The 20,643-nt window shown below is 42.3% G+C and overlaps 1 protein-coding gene and 1 long non-coding RNA gene across 4 annotated transcripts in view; one reads left to right on the forward strand and one right to left on the reverse strand.

The window, feature by feature from the left end:
* Positions 1-997: 997 nt before the first annotated feature.
* Positions 998-20,419, reverse strand: LOC108638677. The gene is made up of 3 exons (XR_001920026.2): positions 20,348-20,419; positions 18,301-18,537; positions 998-1,152 (listed from the first exon to the last, which is right to left on the reverse strand). It is a non-coding gene; the product is annotated as an uncharacterized LOC108638677 (long non-coding RNA).
* MYH11 (myosin heavy chain 11) overlaps positions 5,161-20,643 on the forward strand; it is a 56,348-nt gene continuing 40,865 nt past the window's right edge. For all 3 annotated transcript variants that reach the window (XM_018067414.1, XM_018067412.1, XM_018067413.1), the window contains exons 1-3: positions 5,161-5,265; positions 11,461-11,819; positions 16,312-16,468. In XM_018067414.1, coding sequence (XP_017922903.1) covers positions 11,478-11,819; positions 16,312-16,468 — 499 coding nt within the window. In that variant the 5' untranslated portion in view covers positions 5,161-5,265; positions 11,461-11,477. The remainder of the gene's footprint in view (positions 5,266-11,460; positions 11,820-16,311; positions 16,469-20,643) is intronic.

Here is a 20,643-nt window from a genome sequence, read left to right on the forward strand (position 1 = left end):
TCATTACATAAAATGTACAGTGAATAGGGGGGAGAAAAGAGAAGAAGAGAACGTGCAGTTTGTGAAGGACCCTGAGTTGTACACACTGTGAAGTTTTGCCTTTGTCTTGATTTGACCCAGTTAGCATTGCAGGTGTATTTTTATTTCTGCCAGGAGGCTCATCTGTGCTCTGAAACTGCAGAGAAGTTACGAGTTGAAGGGAGAGGCTGCATTTGTCCATTTGAAGCCTCAGCAGTGAGCTCATCTCCCTGCTGTGACTGGCAATGCCCCTAGCTCTCCCTTTGCTCATTTGTGAGTGTCTCAGGACTGTTGCCAGAAGGGGAGGACGTGTTTGCAAATCAACCTCAACCAAACCCATCTGTAAGTCTCCTGTAGCTTTGCATCAATGGCAGTTGACTACTGGGTCAAGCAACTCTGTCTGTGCCTTCAGTGTTTGCTCTGAGCTTGCACCTCCTTCAGGTTCAGCTCCTGGGCTGAAGAGCCATCCCTGTAAAAGCTACTCCATGGGATTCTGCCTCGTTTCTTGGGTCTTGCCTGCCACACTAATGCAAATAATCACTGATCTCTCTCTTAATTTCTTTATCAAAATATAGTATCAAATAGATCTCCTAAGGCGTTATTTGTGAGTCACCTTCATTTTGGAATGAGCTGGAAGTGCCTCTATGGAAAGTTGCAAAAATGAATTTCTGAACAATGCAGAAATGATTGCTCTGGCCACAGAAATCCCTGACTTTTTACTTTGGTTTTCCAGGGGTTAAATGCTAGCCCTCTGTTTCTCCAAATTGTTATGTATAATTTGGATTCTGAATTGTCTTCTCAAGGGCAAAATAAAACCACTCTGGGAAACACAGAATCCCTAACCTTCTGTGCTATGCAAATGTTTCAGTGTAACCAAAACCACTGCCTCTGCTTTCTGTCTTCCCAACATAGATCATTCAGATGCTGCCCAGGTGCCATGGAGCTCCCTGGGAAATGGATTTTTAGTGGTAGAAATGAAATACAATTTTTGCCCTGGTTGAAGAAGGCAAAGGGATGTTTGGTACTTACCCTTTCCCAAGCAGACAGCTCAGCAGGCTCCTGGTCTCCACAGTCCAGAAAGCAGAGGCTGTTACAAAGGTGTCATTCACTGAGCTTTGAGGTAAAGGTGTATGCCTGAAATCAGAGAAGAAATATGTTTAAAACAGAGGGAATTTGGACTATTTTCTTGGGGCGATTGAGCCCATTGTCCAGACACTGCACTGGGACAGCGAGTGGAAACTGGCCTGTTTGCTCCTGGCTCAACATGCATTTCATCTAATTCTCCAATACCCTCACAGTCCAGATTTGGGGTTTTGAAACAATCTTTCGTTTCAAAGTATAGTCATTGTACAAGTAATAAAATCAAAATAAAGTGTATTTCCAGTGATATTTATTTGTACAACAGAGCTTTGAAACAGGTCTATGAAAATATACTCATCATTATTATTAATGGTCTAACATTTATCTTGACAGTACATGAAGTATCAGAGTATCTTTCAAGATACTGACATATAGTGAGTCTTAGGAATGAATGTCAGACTGCCTGCCTTGTTAATGGGTGAAGAGGAATTGCAAAGCTATGGTTGCACTTATTCCTTAAAATTTTAAGGTAAGCAAGATCAATATTTAGATGGACATAATTCGCAATCCTAGAGTTACAAGTTCAGGGTTTAGAAGAAATTGCCACCTGGGTGAGCATAGAGAAAAATTATTTTCTCAAAGAGTTTCAGAAGCACCATCTAGCTTAATTACAGCCTGGGATGTCTTGAATTAACTGCCCTTATTCTTTCTACTGACATCAGAAAATGAAAAAAAGGTTATAAGCACGTAGAAGTTTAGGGGCTTTAATGAGCAAAATGCACTTCTGAATTTGTTGGAGATAGAACATTAACCAAGAGATTATGGAGGGATTTACGTTAAAAGAGGCTGCTGTTCGTTGTCTAAGCTCGTTATCACAAGTGAAGGTGACAAGGAGCCAGTGAAGTTTGCAGTGGATATCAGATCTGGAAAATACTTCGGAAGAACTGAACCCACAAGTTTTAAAAATAAAAAAATTCTTTAAAACCCAATTTTTGCTTTCCCCTAGAATGAGAGCAGACTATGTCTCCAGACTCCACAGCACCCGTGCTGCTTCAGAGGTTTGAGTTTCTGTCGTGCACAGGGGAGGCTTTTTCCGAAGCTTTATCAGCAGCTCCGAGGACTCGGTTACGTTTTCCTTCCTGAGCACCCCTCGTATCGAGCCCGGGCTCGGTGTCAGTTGATCAGTTTTCCGGAGCAGTGATTATCACTGGTAATTACGTTTAGGAAGAGAAACTCAAAATATTTGTTCACGCTTGCAAAGACACCCTTTCAGCAGCAGCTGGTGCCCAGCTGATTCAAACTGACCTGTGCTCTCCACACACTTCACTCGACCTGCAGCCAGCGTTAAGCACAAAGCTTAACATTAAGCAGTTGGCGAGTATTTTACCTCATCAGACTGTTGTCATGATTAATTGTTCTAACTTGGACAAACACTGTCCCTCCTGTTGCAAGGGCACAGCTTGACACAGGTGGTAACCCACCGGTGCACTCATCAGTTCCTATTACATTTGTCAGCTTAGAGAAATGTGGTTGGTAAAACTTAAGTAAAACTATTTTGAAACAAACAAAAAAAATTGCTTACCTGACACATTATTTAACAAATTAACATCACAATCTGTGCTTTTCTTTTTTCCCCTCTGCTCTGTTCAGGTTACACCACACTAAAGCAGCTGAAAGTTCATTTCTTTCCTTCTGGGGTACACTTTTTTTTTTTTTACAAGTACAATATTTATAGTGTAAATTCAGCAAGGAAATATTTAAGGACAGGCTGCTCAATATTTTTTCCAGAAAATTAATTAAAACAAATAAATAAACAAATCAAGAGGGTTTAAATAAAGCTTTTGTTGTTGTTGTTGTAAAGTCATTGCCCACTGGGAATCCCCAGCTTTCTTTTTGAGGCAACTTTGGTTTTAAAAAAAAAAACAAAACACGACATTCAGGAGACCTCAGCCAGGCTATTAAATTAGTATATTCTTACATTAACTTATAAGTGAAGGTTGGAAGCCATGCTTATACTTATCAGTTTCTACCCCACACAGCTTGAGACTGCAACTGTTTCAGTCCCAACAGTAATATTTTTTTAGACTTTCCAGCTCCCTTTAATGTCACATCATATATCACCCTCCACCACTGCCGCTGTTAAACACCCTGCTCGGGCAGCAAGCCTGCGTGTGCACATGCAGCGGTTTGCAGACCAGCCAGAATAATTTCCACTCCTTTTTAAGCTACTATTATAATGTGTCTGGTTTCGTGAAACAGCTGCATGCATTTAAAAGGAACTTCTCAGGGTAACTTTGATGAATCTCAAAATGATCATACTTTTCAGAGGCTCCCCTTGCGCTTCATCTTTTTTTCTATTTAAAAGCTAAGTTTGCAACCGAGAAACTACGGGGAAGAAAATGGGGTGAACTACCCTGTGAGGAACTTTCTGCTAACAAGGGCAAGTTTCTTGGATTTATGTTGTGGTGATCATTTCCCTTGGCTTTGCTCCAACAGTCACACATGCACGAGTCTGATATGACACTGCTGCCTTTTGGGTCCTGGGAAGGCCCCGCGTGGCCCCGCACCAGCATGGACAGCGACCCTCCAGCTGGCAGGACAGACCCCAACCCCTGGGGCTGTGCCACCACTGGCAAACCTGGACTCCTCCAGGCCAAGGCCTGAACACAAGCCTGTACCTGATGTTTCTGAAATGTTGCAGGGAAGAAACCCCTGCAGTGCTTTTTCCCTCCCTCCTCTTTGCCCAGATTTGTTCACCACTTACTAGAGCCAGAAGAAGGGGCTCTAGTACAGGTCTATCACACCTGTAAGTTCCTGACCGAGTGACAGCAGGGCTTTTCAGCCCATCCTCCCCTCACAGGTATTTTCTTAGGATGATGAGACTAATATGAGCCTCATCCATCTTCCTCAGGAGAGTGTATTTTCCAGAGAGGACAGGGCTGTTGATGTCAAGAGAAATAATTTCACTCAGGCCGGTGCTCTGATCCTTTGGGTATACACCATATTTAGTCTGTTGCTGAGAGGGGGTTGTTTCGGTATTTTGTATTTGGCACGTTGATGGGAATTCCTAGAGGATCCTAGCTTTCCCTTTTTGGGATGTCTCCATCCACAGGTCCTACTGCACAAGGCTGTTGACTACTAGTGGGAGAAGGAGGGGGGACAGCTGGGGAGTGAAAGTTTATAGGGGTGTGAGGAAGGTTTGATGAGGAACAGATCATTCCCTAACCCCTGAAGATCTAGTCCCCAGTTCCCTGTCCTCCTCTTCCCCCAGCACATGGTACCTGCTGCCTGTTCATTCCACTGCATCCTGGGGACAGTTCCCACCAGCTATTTATCTCTTTTCTTCTACCTTTTATGGAGAGAGAGAGTTATTTCTTATACATGAAAAAGTATTTAGAGTCCTTTCTCAAGAACTGAGCTGCACACTGAATGGCAAAAGAAACTTTGCAAAATCTGCTGGAGAGGTGGGAAACAACTCTTGCTTCCCAGGGGCAAAGGAGGCTTAAACCAGCCCTAGGCTCCAAATGTCACATAAACATGGGGAGACCCAGAGCAATCTCCACCCGCACACCCCTGCTGTATTAGGAATAACCCTCTTTGCCCAAGCAACTCCTGAACTCAGAGACCTATTTTAGCTCCAAGAAAATTCACTGATGGTGGGTGGGAAACATCCTGTGCCATGCAGGACTGTGACCTGCCCTTTGCCCTTGTAGGCAGAGGGCCATGAGGGGCAATGCTGCTGCCAAGGCAGGAAGGAGTTAAAGGTCCATGTGCTTGGTCAAACAGTTTCACCCTAGGGAAAAGCAAAACCTCTGAACTTGTGAGTTAGGGGCACCTATTTCAGTTAGGAACACCCCTTTCCAATTAGGGGCACCCTTTTCAAAAGCCAGAACCAACCTGCTTCCCTAAAAAGCAGCTCAGGACAGGGGCAGCAGCCCAGGGTTAGGCCCTGCTGGGAGTGAGGTCCTTGGCTCAAGCTGTCTTTTTTAAGCCAGGTACCAAGAGGATTTTCCAGCAGGACGTGGTTTCCAGGGCCCCTCCCCACTGACAAGATTCTCCTCCTCTATATAGGGAGGCTGCAAAGGCAGTGAGGACTTGGGCTGTCCCGGCTGGTGGCTGTACAGGTTCCGACTCTCCAACTCACTCTGCTCCCCTAATTGGACACCTGTAAGTACCACAGGGGGTGCAGGTCCCCCCAGGGCACCGGGCTGGGGGCTCAGGAGCTTTGGGATGGGGCGCTCTGGCAAGTTAACTCTTACACTACTTAGCAAACACATTCAGAGAAATAACCTGCAGACAGGACTGGAAGTGGGAACAGACCCATCAAAAGGTTTATCCTGATTTGTGTATCAGTGGTTGGGTTCAAGTTAAACTGCATGAGACAGTGCATGTTTGAAAGCACAGATGTTTCAGCCTGCTTTTTAGGCACTTTTAACACTGCTATTGCTGGGTTGAGCCCAAAAAGACACTGGCTGCAGGCACGAGTTGCAGGCACTGGCTGAGCCCGTGGCAATGCAGCCCACAAGGTGCAGGGCAGTGAGGATGGTCACAGGTACCTGCTGCAATTACCCATCACATGTAATGAAAATACCTGGTAGCCTGAACTGCTGATCTTCTTTAAGTATTCCTAACCTTTCAGTCCTCATAAAGGAGTGTTAAAAGAAATTGGAACCAAATGAAATAATCAGTTTGTCAGTAACTTGTTCTTTAGACAGGAAAAATGCTTAAAAATTAGACTAAGAAATGGAAACATTTTTACATAAATGCCCCAGCATTACATATACTTGTTTTTAATATGCTGAGAATAAATTTTAAGCAAAACTAAGCTGATAATTCACTGAGCTACATTAATTTCAAAGATGGCATGCCTTTTTTTAAAGGGAAAATAAAGCAACAAACTTCTAACAAAATCCCATAAGTAAATTAAGACGACAGTAGATGGCAGTACAGAAAGCAGCTTCAGTGTCATCCCCGAGCTCCACTGGCTTCTTTCACACATACATATACGTGTGTTTGTGTGTATGTGTGCATGCCCATGTATAAAAATGTTGATATAGGTGTGAAAGGCATATATGTTCTAATAATTAAGAAGCAATGAAATATTTTAAATATAAGGGATATCAGAAGGTTTGTCATTATTGTCCAATAAGTACATCCTAGTAAAATCCTTTCTAAAATACATTTGTTCAAAAATGAGGCCACCTTCTGCTTCACTCCAAGCTTTGCCCTGACAGCAGCTTGCAGCAAGACTGTCTGGATTGACTGACTTGCTGAACTCCCAAAGTTCACCCTTCCCTCCAGCCACTAAGGCAGAGTCTGAACCTGTGAATGCCCCAGGAGCAAAGCTCTGGCCAAGTAGTCACTTCAGCTTAGTACCCGATACTGCTCTGGCTGCGTTTGCTTAGATGTAAACAATGATTTTTATTATCTCATTTGCAATTGACACTCTAGTCCCTAAAAGGTATTTGTTTTGAATTTGTTATCATTACATTTCTGTGGAACAGCCAGTATTGAGCAGAACATCACCATATAAGGCAGCGTGCATGGATGTATGCAGAGATCCCAATGCTTTGCAAATCGTGGAGACTTATTAGTTGCAAATCTGTTGACTTTTAACTATGTTAATTTTAGAAGAAGCCAAGAGCTCGAGATAGCTTTCCAATTTGTGCAAAGTCCAGTTCAATTATGGATTATTTATTAATTCTAATCAACATGCAGAATATGATTTATTTCCTAGAATGACATTTGGGAGCACTTGAAATAGCTGGTATTTTCCAGACTAATGGAGTCTATCCCCATATGAGGCACCTTAACTCTTTTCTCCTTCTTTTCTAATTTTACAGTTTGTAACACAGGTAATAACCTGGACCAATTTATTTTGAGTGTTAGAAGAGCTGTCAAGTGTTTAATCAGAGTTATGTAGTTAGTCACCTTAACAAAGATGAGAAGACCTGATAGGAGACCAAGGCACCTACAGAGAATTTGATTGAAGTATATAGAGAATGCATGTCCAGGTGAAGGTGTCCATGATGGGGGGAGCTGGAAGGCCAGGAGAGATTGGTAGCAGTGCTTGTAACAAAGTTAATAATGCTGAGGGGCTGGTTCCCTAGTGAAGGTCACTAGATTAAGATTTACCCCTAGATTATCTTTTGATTTCCTTTTTATTCAAACAATGTTCAGTTGGATGATTCAGTTAAGTACTGGAAAAGTAAAAGATAAGGAACCTGGAGAGAACAGTCAAGAATGACTGTAGCCCAAGAAATGCAGTTTGAGTCAAGCAGCAAGTTACTGCTACACTCCTGTCAGAAACTACTCATGAGAGCAGGACTCGATTTCTGAAAATAATTCACATCCTTGGTTATATGTTCCTCTGTTTTAGTAATTATTCCCTGTAGGGATGTGATAAGCCTTTATACCAACATGCACATCCTGCAGAGGAAAGGAGAAGTGTCCTTTATTTTCTCCTTAGGAGAAAAGCAGTCCCTCTAAGCTCTAACCCAGGAGGCAATTCTGCTTGGCCAGTAACCTTTTAATTAAAGTGCACTTCCTGGAAATATTTATATTTCATCCTTGGAATAATATACTCAGGATAAACCAATTATAAAGGCAGCACTCAGCTTCTGTCATTAACATAAAAAGGGAAAAGACAGTGAAGATCAGCCAGATACCTCTGTAGTGGGAGAGCAGACAGAGGAATAGAGTGAGCTGTATCCACGTCTGTGTGTATGTGCACATTTGGGGGCTGGACAAGTACAACAGATGGATCAGGTTAGGTATAATTTGGCACAATTCTAAGGCAAGAAACTTCATATCAATGGTATTTTTGTGATTGCTTTTCCTTCTCCCTTTCTCAGGATAGCTCACCACTGAGTATAAAAGTATTTCCTCTTGCACATGATTTGGGCTATCACCTGCCTGAAAGAATGGATGAGAACCTCTTACCATCTCTTGCACAGATGGGATAGTGATCTCCATTTCCCTCAGCCAGCCCTGTGGATGAAACCCAGGAACTGGCTGAGGGGTAAATTTTGCCTTCTCGTGGAATGCTCTCAATAGGCAGCAAGGAGTCTCCTCCCTTGGCCCATTTCCCCAATACAATGATATGCTGGACCAGTGAGCGCAGTTCCTTCTTCATCAGAGATAGACTAAAAGATTTACTGCCAATTATTAGTCAGAAAGATTCAGCATCTCATTAGCAGCTCATTAGTCCTTGCTAGGAAAAATTTAGTTGAGTTTGTGGAGCTCATATTCTACCACTTGCATTCAGAAACCTTCCTTTATAATGAATATTAATTAATGCATATTAATAAATGTATTAACCTATTAACAGCCATTAATCCACACTTCATAACTGCATTTCCTTTTTTACTACAGTGGTAGTCACTAGCAGCTCAAGCTTTATGCTCAGATTCCAGAGGACCAGACACAAAAAGCTCTTTTCACACAAATTCATGTTTTCTTCTCATTGTATTTCAGAGGAGATACAGGATCCAGCTCAGACTCTCTATTCACTAGTTCTTGTAGGGTGCCCATTCTTACCATAGTTAAAACAGTCCTAGTGCTTAGACCTAGGAAATAAGAACCTGTATTTTCAAGCTCTGCAGTTCATTCTACCTCATACACCTTCCAACTTTATCTTGCTTTCAAAAAGATTGAATTTAAAATTTTCTGCACCTTGTCATACATATGCAGGAAGTACAACATAGTTGAATACAGAGAGACCAGCTCTCTGTTTCATGCTCATCTGGAAGTTGTTTTTGACATTGCTTGTAACAAGGACAGAAACTTTTCCTCGGCCCTTGGGCAACAGGACAGACAAGAACTTTTGGCATGTCCCACTCTGACACACTTTGTAGCAAGCCAGCAGTTTTAGCTACAGTTGGGTTTTAAGGTAGATGGTGAGGATGATTTGGCAGTTTGGTTTCCATCATCATCATCTCTGAGCAGCCTCAGAGTAGCAGGATTTGACCCCTTGAAGCTTAGCTCTGTAGTTCAGTCTCACTTTTGGTGTTTCTAACAGCAATATCAAATTCCTATTGATGTGAAAGTGCTGTCACTTGGCACTTACTCACAGGAAGCACTATCCAACCTTTCTGATGCTTCAGGATGAGCATTTAGCACTCTCCCAGGCACAGGATGGGCTGATATCCCCTGCTCCACTGCCACAGCAGTTCCTCCCACACTGTTGGGGCAGTGGGGTGGAGAATGTGCCTTGCCCACTGTCACTGCAGTGGGAGGAGAGAGGCCATGGCAACTCCTGCTCCCTGAGCCCTGTGCTCCTGGGGCTGAGCTCTGGTGATGGGGCAGTGCTCCCTTCATTCCCCATCCGTCCGGCTTTACCCTGCAGCCGCCAGCTGGAAAGCTCAGCTGGAGAGAATACCATCTCCATTATTGGAACTGTGCAGCTCTACCAGCCCTCTTGGCAATGAGGGAACATTTTCTGCCTTAATCCACACAGAGGTCAAATAGTTTCCTCTTGCAGCTCTCTTCCAAGAATCTCTTGGGAGCGAGTAAAGGGCCACATCCTACAGATGCTCCCTTCACAGAGCCTTGACAGTGGGGAACACTGAGCCTGGGCCAGTGGCAATGCCCAGATCTAAACATTAGGGTCTCCCTCACCTCACCCACATTACCTCACACATTGCTTACCTGGGTGAATTTTTCTCTAGGGGATTTTCAGGCAAGGCTCTAGAACCAGCACATTTAGCTTTTATTTTTTTTTTTTATTTTTTTTTTGGTGAGACAATTGTCAAGGGAGTTTAAGGAACTGGGGCATCTAATTTCCACTGAATTTCAGTGGGATAACATCTAACCCTCTTAGGCGCCTCTAAAAATCCTGGTTTTGATTTTAAGCTTTATGTCACCTTCTGCACGATCCATGTTTCTCTCTCAGACCCCTCACACTGTCTGGCCTTGCAAAAAACATTAATCTGTGGGAAGGCTTCAGGGACAAATATTTGGAAACCCAGCTCTGATACTCCCAGAGCACAGGGTGTCTGTTTGGCTACATACCACAGAGCTTGGTCCTTACAAATATTGTTCTGCTTATGGGTTGATTGCTGACATCTTTAGCAGTCAGTTCTCCAAGCTCCCTCAAGATTCATATTTGTTTGAATGCTGTAAATATTAAATTCATTCTCAATAAGGAAATGAAATAGCCTCTGTCTCCTAGAGATGTTTTTCTTGGGCACACGCTCTTTTTTGCTGCCTGCTGCAGCTCCCCCCCAGCTCTCCCTGCTCCACTGCACAGCAGGTTTCCCAACTAGCACGACTCTTTCTGCCCTGTAGCAAACCACAAGAAGTCCTCTGTTTACTCCTTCCCTCATTTAGACCTGTGTCCCCCATGGGATTAGAGCAGAACATTTATGAAAGCTCCAGCGTTATCAGCAGAGATCTTGCAGCTACATCCTAACTTTAATGGCCAGAGCAGGAAAGCAGCTGCCTCCTCTCTCAGCACAGTTCAAAGCAGCCTAAACTCTCCCGCTGCTCCCACCTGTGGAGCAGATACAACTGGCTGCTTTATCCATGTGCAACTGCACGACACAGATGTATCATCCTTCCAATCTGAGCATTGTGGGTTAGAGTATCTATTAGCTCAGGCAGTTTCCAAGCTTGTTTTATTTCTTCTCTCTCTCCCCTGATGGATGTTTACCCTTTGTAAATGATCAGCTCCCACTGTCTGGCCCATGGAAAGGGGATACTTCTAAATTATTTCTCCTTCATCAGCACCACTGATAACAATTTTTTTCCTGCTTTTTTCTTTTGATCTTGTCTTAATCTTATTCTTCTCCAAATGAAATGGTATTAGAGTCCTTTGCAAGAAAAGTTCATTTCTGTCCTGGCTGGAACACAGCCTAGGAACCATTCTTCTACTATTTATTTCATTATTGCTCTTGCATTTCAGTATACACCCAACAGTATTTGGGTGATGGGAAATTTTGTATTTAATTCAATTAACTTTGTGATGGACAAGAGCTGAGGCTGCAGGAATGTGTTCAGCTGGTGGTCTTGGTGCAGTTTTTCATTGCACAGGCATTATTTATGCCTTGCTTTTCTCTCTGATTTTCAGCACAACATAAACAGAATAAAGTAATAGGCCCAGATGCCCTCACTTGATTTAGTACCATGAAGCTTTTGATTTTGGTGATTTCAGACACAATAACAAAAGGCATGGGAACCTGAACACAGATATTCTAAGGTATCTATGCTGGCAGCCAGAAGTATCCACATGCAAATGTGAGATATGGCAGAGGTGCTTTGGACCTGCTGCATGGCAGATTTGACAAATGTGTTTTGCCTGGAATGTCTCCACATTTGTCTCCCTTTATCCCTTTAAAGCAGAATATTTTGCTTCCTCTACAGGTGTCTGCTGAGTCACAATGGCTCAAAAACCTCTCAGTGATGATGAGAAATTCCTCTTTGTGGACAAAAACTTCGCCAACAACCCGCTCACCCAGGCTGACTGGTCAGCGAAGAAACTGGTTTGGATTCCATCAGAGAAACATGGATTTGAAGCAGCAAGTATCAAGGAAGAGAAGGGGGATGAGGTGGTGGTTGAACTGGCAGAAAATGGAAAGAAAGTGACACTGAGCAAGGATGACGTCCAGAAGATGAACCCTCCAAAGTTCTCCAAAGTGGAGGACATGGCAGAGCTGACTTGCCTCAATGAAGCTTCAGTGCTGCACAATCTAAGGGAGAGATACTTCTCAGGTTTAATTTATGTAAGTAGACTCACACACTGAGCTTTTCCTATTGCATGCTACCGTGTCCCATTAACAGCGAGGTGGATTCCACCCACTGTCAGGGACACAGCCTCGTGTGTGGCACTGCCATGCAAGTACCAACCCCTCAGCAAGTACCACCCCCCCCAGAAACCTAGAGTTCACCTTATTCCCCATGACTCCCCTGCTTCTTTACCAATTGCTTCATTACTTAATTAAATTAAAATACATGACGGTTTCTTCTGTAAAATTTACTAATTCTGAAAGGATATTGTTGGCTTGGAAAGTCTGATAGGTGAACAAAATGTCAGTTCTGCTATTTGGATGAAAAAATAGGTTACTAGGGAGTTCTGAATGACTTCAACAAAAACCTGATCAAGTTTCCAGGACCTTGAGAAAGGAACATACAGAAAAGCCAAACCAGGTAGTCTTCTCTCAGGCAAAACTCCCACTGAAAGGCAGTTGACAAGTTCTGGTTTGGTGGGTGCTTGAGTTAAATCTTATGTTTGGATAAAGGAACAAACCCACTGGAATTCATGCAAGAGTACTCGTACCAGTGTGTTACCAAAGCAAAGTCAGACATCCACTCAACCTGTTTCCCCCTCATATTGGTCAAGTTACAGATTAGACAAGCCTGGACAAATTATAATCTTCTCTATGTTCATGTGAGTTATGGCCAAGATTATTCTGTCTTTTAGTCCACACAAGTACATTAGCACAAGCATATTTTGACATTAATAACCCTGTAATCTACCTGTATCAACAGTTAGCAAACTGTACGGTAAGAAAGCCCAAAACTTTCCCAAGGAATTTAGCTGTTATCTTTGATTTTACATGGAGGATCCCTATGCTGTGCTGCAGAAAAGCTATCTACAGTTTCAATCTATGAAAATTTTACTTGCATGACAGACTACTGATGAGTGAAAGTACAGAGCTTAAGTAACAAGGTTTTAGAAACAGGAGTAGAGGTCTCATTATTAATATGAGGAATGCTAAATTGGAAAGTAGGAAATGAAGCAGAAAATAAGATAGTTATATAGAGTACAACAAAGGAACTATCTAATTGTTATGCATAACTTCAAAGAGCTAAGCTCAAGATCTTTCCTTCAGGAATGCACTAAAATACACATCATCAACTTCCTGAAAGAAGCTAGACTTCCCATCTTCTCATTATTTGAGTTTATTGGATTTTAAGTTTGCAGGTGAACATATGAACCCACATGCTATTATATGAGAACACGCAGCATTAATTATTAAAATAGACTTTTTCTCAAAGTGTTCTGCATTGTTGAAAGAATTAAAATAATTAGCAGAAGGATAGTGGGATAAAACTGGGGGGAAAGAGGGTTTGTTGTTCTCAGCAACACTCTGCATAGATGTTTCAGGATTTCCATTTTGTTTACTTTGTGGAATTTTCACCTTCTACAGAAAGAGGAAATTAATTTCTGAAAGTGGATAATGCAATTAGAAATCAAAGGGTTTTTCACAAGGACAAAAATGGAAGTGTATCTGAAATTAAGTTTTGTTTCTAAAGTGACTAGATTTTTAAATAATGGTAAATTAATAGTTTCAAAGAAATTATTTTGACTTGTATTGCAAAAAGTTATTGGTATTTTCAGTATCCAAAACCTGCTTGAAACTGTCCAGCTTTACACAGTGCTGCCCTACTAGATACTGTCATACTTTTTAAAAAAAGAGGGGGCATCTAAAGACAATTTGAGTCTCATCCACTTGCCACCCTAACTGTAAACAATCACAATCATCTCCTGGCTTTGCCCTGTGTTGCTTAATTTGTGTCCTCTTGGAGTCCCACACATACAAAGCAAATGTGACCTCAACATTTTTCTCTTTAGAGCATCACTGACGTAAATGGGGATTCCCAATTCTGCTAAAGAAAAAAATCAACCTAGATTAAAAAAAAAAAAAAAAAAAAATCAAATCATCTTCCCCTTGCATTTGTATTAAATATTATAAACCAAAAATATTCAGGGCAGAAATTCACAGAGTGACTGTGCACTAGAAAAACACCCTGGCCTTTTCCTTCATCACAGATAATTAAGATAGAAGGGCAAGAAATGTTTTGCCACTACTCATGTTTCACATTGCTCAAAACAAAAAGAATCTGCCTGATTTACACACAAATTAGACCACAAATTATTATATAAACATGAATAAAACAGCAATGCAACTTCAGTGGATCTGAGAGTAGAATCAGGTTCCTTGTGGCTGTATTCATAGGCACTACTTGTTCAGTCTTCACTAAACAGTGAAAAATGCTGTCTTAAATATATAAAACTACCTGTGCATGTTGGAACTGGGGCTGGATTCTTCTACCCAAACCTAGATGTTTACAAGGCAGATACGTGTATTTGTGCCAGTCTCCTGTGAATGCCCATCAGCAGTAGCTGTCTGGGGGACACACAAGCTCAACACTCCTATGGAAGTATCCTTAAGATACTTCAAATCCTGTTCTGCCTCCAAACCCTCTAGGGAGAGGGGGGTTTCTCCTCTCTGGATAGGCTGAGGTCTTGGTTAACTTTCCTAAGGTGAGAGCAGTTAGAAACAAGGATTCCTGAACTTCATCAGCTCCAGCTTTTGCTCTCTGCCTTAATAGCCTGCTGCTTGTGTCTCCAAATTAGCTCTTCAAGGGTATGTTACTGTATGCCTGGGTGTGCAAACAGCCCTACACGTGGCATGTCAGGAAATGCCTGAAAATCTCAGGGAAGGGAGGCCTAAATAATTTCCTGGATTAGAAATTTACTCTCCTATTAATTTACTTGGTTGGGAATGATTAGTTGAGTGCATTCAGTTAATCTATTTCTACTAAAAAAAAAAAGGTGTTGCTATCCTTTCCATAAAGGCCTTTGTGGTCATTCTAGGATAAAACTGTCACTTTTCAAGTGTATTATCCTGGCAACACTACAGTTCATTTTGACATGAGCAGCACAGTTTCATTCTGAACTCCCACATCAATGAAAATCCAGCACAGTCATTATCTACCTTGCACATGAAGGGGTTTAGCTGGGGGATACTGAGGTGAGGATCCTGAGCTTGATTTTTTTGTTATCTGACTTGAGACTGTGGTGACCCAGTCACCACGTGAAATATTGGTGGAGGTCCCTGTGTCCCCCCAGAGCACCCCAGATGTGCTGCTGCCCAGCATGGAGCACCCAACCTGCCCCTGGCTGCTGGAGGCTCTCTCCCTGTTTGCTGAATACCATATAAAGTGCTCAGGCTGTGCCGAGGCTGTTTTGTGCCATTTCCTATTATGGTCAGGAAAGGGAAATCCCTGTGCCCAGAGCCAAGGCTCCAGGATGCCATTGCACAGCCTTGCTCTGCAGTGGTTCCTCTGGGAGGCAGCCTGAGCCACCCTTGGACATGGCCCTGAGACTGAGGCACTGCAGCAGCTGCACACCACAAAGCTCTCATTCACACAAGATGGCAATAAAATAAAACAATAAAAAAAAATTTAAAACCCACTTCTGCCTATGTCAGAAAGAGCATAGTTTCATTATTTATTTTTTTTTTAAACTAACATTCATAGGCCAGTTTAAATACCACAATACTCCTGCAATTATGAACTCGTAACTTGGTAGAGGTTTTTTATTATTGTTTGGAGGGCGGTTAGATTTTCTTTCTAAATTAAATACATGCTAAAATTTCTTACTTATAGTAACTGTTCATGAAACATGGTTCATCATCTATCATCATATGCTATTATTTTGGCTCCAGTTCAATAGCTGGAGCATTTAGAAATAACGGAAAATTGAAAATAAAAAAGCCCAACTAACAAAACCTGGGTGAACACCTATCAGCTGGTAGCCAATATTCTTGTTTGTTTATATAGATATTTTTATATTAATCCTTTCATTAAACTGTAAACAAACCACATTTTTCCCTAAATTTCTTGCAGAAATAGTTATGTAGTCAAAGCACGATTGTTCTGTTAAGACATCTATTTGGAACTTGAGTGATTTTTTTCAAGGACTCTCATCAATCATCATTGTTATGTGGTGTTCATAGAAGCTTTTTTTAAATAAACCCTTCTTCTAACATCAATCCAAGCTTCTTATCTAGGATTTCAGTTTACAAAATTTGATGCCTACCTGAGCAGAGGACATACTCTGATATGAAAATACACATAAAAAGAAATATGAATTATTACAGTTGTTACCTCACCACAAATAAGGGTATGGATTATGTATTGAAAACAACTGAAGTTAAGAATATCAGGTCACAGTGTTCCTACAGATTGCTAAATTCACATAATTTCTAGCAGCTTGCTTATTAGAAATAATTATTTCTGCACTTGGAAACCACCCATACACAGACACATTCAACGAAATCTCTGCTTCGTTTGCAACACTGGGCAGAATACAAAATAGTGCCACTTGCTAAAACCCTGTTAATTTAATGCAGCTGATGCCTGTGTTTCCCAGACTAGACATGGCCCGTGATATTAAGCCCGAGTTTTATTTGAATTTCCTTGCAGACTTATTCAGGTCTCTTCTGCGTTGTGATAAACCCCTACAAACAGCTGCCCATCTACTCAGAGAAGATCATCGACATGTACAAGGGCAAGAAGAGGCACGAGATGCCCCCTCACATCTACGCCATCGCCGACACGGCCTACAGGAGCATGCTGCAAGGTAGGGCACCTCCTCCCTGCACTGCCTGGGAACCCCTGCCCACGGGAAAAACACCTCGTGTGCTCCTGCCGGCGGCACAGCCGGGAAAGATCTGGTACAGAGGGCCACACGGGCTTTCTAGAAGTTTCACAGGAATTCTTTGGCAGGAACGGCAGTCCACAAACACTGTGACTCAAAAAGGAAAAACAATCCTTTTACCCATCTGTGTCGAGGCATGTGGGAAGGTTTCAAAGTCAAGCAAATAGTTTTGGCAAATACGGGCATGGAAAATGCTCCCTCTCCACCAGTGGAGACTATTCCAAAGTTAGCTGCTAGTGCTGCTGGATCCTCTCTCTCTCTCCCCTCTAGCAAAGCAAATTCAAGTAATGTTTTGGGGCTACTTTCCTTACAGCCTGATGTCTGGAGCCCTGAGCTGAGATGTGCTCTGTTTTCTGAGGATGATGGCAATGAGTAGGGGGAAAGCAGTCAGGCCCCAAGTGGTGCAAACGAGTTCAAAATTCACAGTGCTCTCCTCCTCCTGCAGTCAGTACTGACAGAACAAGGGGATTTTGTACTAAGGAAAAATCATAATTTAGGGATGGAAAAAGCCATAGTGATGAATGTATGCAACACCTAGAGACTACAGGGGCATGACCTGTTGCCATCTCACAGCGACTTTGGGTGCTGCAGGAAAACAGGACCTCCACAAAATGCTTTGAAATTTAGATGTCCTCATAAGGCCCCTGACCCTGCAGAAATTCTGGCTGCCAACTATGGCTCAGCAAGATTCACAGGCTTGGCCCTAAAGTTTAGGGCTTCCCGGTTTGGAGCTTAAGGATTTAAGGGTTTAAGGCTTAAGGGTTTTAGATCTGACTGGTGAAAACAATAAACAGCACCTCAAATTTTCAGTTTAGCAGCTGGATTAGTAGCCAGTATTGATTTTTTAGTAATATTTATACACATACACAGAACAGCAATTGTTTCAGAGAAACTAATCTGTTCAAATCCCCTGTGCACTTTATCTGACTATGCAAATGAAATTACACAGTAGTTCTCTGGGCACACAGCACGTTGTAATCACAAGGATTGCAGTACCCCTGTAGTTATCTCACTTGAAATGTGTACCTGATGAATTTACTAGAGGTTCCAAGCAGTTAGTTTGGCATATCATACTGAACTGCCATTTTCTAAACCAAGATTTAGACTACACAAAGCCTTTCCCCACAATGAAAAAAAAATCATCCCCTGTGTGTGTGCCAGGCCATCAGATTCTCACAAGTACAATTGCCTGATCCTATGCAGACGTCTACTGCCTGAAAATACCAACCAAAGCCTTGTAATTTAGCACAAGATGAGTATACATATATACATATATTTATTTATTTATTCGCACGCATATATAAATACACACACTAGAGGTGACTGATTTCAGAGGCACCAAAACAAGTCTTTTCCCCTACAAAAATCCTCTCGTGTACTAACCATAATGCTAACAAAATAATGCAGGTAACAAAATCCTTAGAACTTCTGAAGATTTAACTCCTGAAGATTATTATAACTTAGGTTCCTGACTTCAGAATCTTACATTTCCAGATATAAGAGTCCTTAAAATATAGCTAGTTCAACTCCAGACCCAGAGAACCAGGTATCTGCTTTACAATATTAACCTTTTTTCCTTTCTATGGTTTATATGGCATTTCTTTTCTGGAGCTATTTCAATTCCTTTATTTAAGTGCATCCCAGAAGGCAGAGCTACAGTGCAGCAGAGGAGGATCAATAAAGCAACAAAAAATATCCTGAAAACAGACCTTCCTACATACTGTGTGATATAATCACAGTTACAAAAAACTTACTTGGCATAAGCTCATCCCGCTAAGCCGCAGTGATCTGTGCTCCAGGTCACCTCTGGAACTCTGTGCTCTGCATCCAGCACTGCCAGAGCTCTGAGCAGGCCCTGAAGCCAGGGCAGCCTTTCCTCAGATCCTTTATTTAAGCAGGAAGCCTTGAGGAGAGATCTTCAAGCAGCTTCTGGCTCCTACAGATCATCAGCAGTGTTCTCATTCAGCTGTGCAGGCTGCTGCAACTTGTCCCTAGAAATGGGAGGGGGAAAAACAGCTGGGGAAGGGCTACAAAATTTCTGTAGGAAATGAAAAAGAAAAAACCTAATACAGCCTATGCTAAACAGAGTTGTTTTGGCCTGCCAGTGCATGAGTTTTCTGCCTAACATGAAACTAGTGTCAGCATAGATCAACCCAGCAGCACAAGAACATTCACTCTTCCTCTCCCTGTCTCCTGTCCCTCTAACATGCTCTCCCGAGCAGCCACTGGAGCTGCCTTGCCCTGTGCTATGGCCATTAACTGCACCTAGAACAGCCTGGGTTCAGCTGTGCCTCCTAGGCTGAGTGCAGGACAGTGGAAATAGGAAGAGTGCATGTTTCTATCTATTCACTTTTTTTGTGCTTAAGATAATTTCCTGGCACTACTGGCTTTACTCCCCATTATTCATGTGCCCCCTTTGCAAGGAATTCTTCCTGAGAGCAGAGAAGAGGGGGAGAGCAAGCAGAAAGAAAGGAGGAAGGAATAAATGATCAGTTAACCTTGAAAAGACTGCTCTTCCACCACCTCCCATCCTGACCACGCACAGCTGGCACTGCAGCCAGAGCAGTCCCACAAGAGCTCCCATCACAAGCAGAGGACACCCACGCTTTACTTGCACATGCCATTTTGGAGCCTTTCCATCTCTGAAGAGGGCCCCAGTTGGTTTTAAAGCTGTGCTTTTGTTTGTAAAAAAACCTACTCATGCTTTGTGCATAAAACTAACCCAAACCTCAGAATAACTCCAGTTATTCAGCCAAATTATATTCACCCTGGAGTGGTGAAAGGGGGCGTCACCGTGATTCTGTGTGTGCACGAAACATGGACAGGCACAGACAGCTTCAGGGGGGTTTGTAGGCATATTTGCAAATGGAATATAAACAAAAGTCCTTACTCATAAACATGGATCAGGGCACTAAATGTTTTCCTTGTGAGAATTCAGTACTGCTCCTTATCTGGAAACTTGCATAGTTTCTGTTTGCCAAAATAAAATATGTCTTAGATTCATGCGACTGAAGAATTATATTCTGGTACTTCATGGCCAAGGCCACTTGGCCCAGAGCAATCAGCCTGTTCAGATGTCTTGGGGAACCTTTATCTTTTGGTGAATCAAGCCTCCATGACTGCAGATTGCCTCCTACTGCAGGCTCATCATCTGGGAATCACAGCCCTTCACATTCTCACCCTCTCCTCTGTTGGCACAAACATCCAGCAAAAAACATGAGCTGTGCACACTGCATTCCTCTTGTGCTTCAGAGACTCACTTGGTTAATGTATTCATTAGGGATGATGCCAAAGTCCCATCAAAGTTGTTCTGATAAAAACACTTAGCCATGGTTACCAGCAATCAGATAATCTGACTTTCTTCCAAATATGCAGAAAAGCTGACATCTCACAGGACACAGGAATTATCAAAGATGTTGGCTGGGCAAAGATAAAATTTCCACTTGTTTCAAGTGGTTCTGAGCACCTAAAACCCTTTTACAAATCACAGTCATGCTGTCTCATGCTCAGCTGAGGGTACTGGATGTCTTGAATCTACTGATTACCATGTCACTAATGCAGTATGATCATTGCCCAGGCACAGCCACTGGGGCTCCTTTCCAGCCAGAACAAGAATAAACTTTAATGTTCTTAAAGATTAAGTGAATATAACATTCTGCAAAGAGTATTTTGTGTGTGTGTCCCCAGGAATTACCACACTGAACTGGGCCCCAGTGACTGTCTTTACAGACAAGCTTAGCTGAGTACTGCTACACTTAGAGACTGCAGTCATAAAACATTACCCAGTGCTCCTGCACCCACCTCTCTCTCCTGTGTTTTGGATGAAGTAGCTCCCCAGTGGGAGGAGTAACTCTGCTGCCTTCTGTCATCTTCCCTGCATGCAGAAAACAAAAAATGATAGACAATATCAACATGAAAAGTCAGGTTATGCAGCAGTACTAACAGATATAAAGTTTTCATGCAGTTGATTAGTCTTTTATTAAGTTCTCTGGCAATAAATCATCATGGAGAAGATATATTAGAGCTTTCTGCAGATCCAAGAAGATTATTTTCTGCAGAGCCATTTTTATGCAAGCTTGAGTTAAAGATGGAAAAAC

The sequence above is a fragment of the Manacus vitellinus genome, unplaced genomic scaffold (assembly GCF_001715985.3).
Source record: "Manacus vitellinus isolate BGI_N305 unplaced genomic scaffold, ASM171598v3 scaffold_12_pilon, whole genome shotgun sequence".
Classification (NCBI taxonomy): domain Eukaryota; kingdom Metazoa; phylum Chordata; class Aves; order Passeriformes; family Pipridae; genus Manacus; species Manacus vitellinus.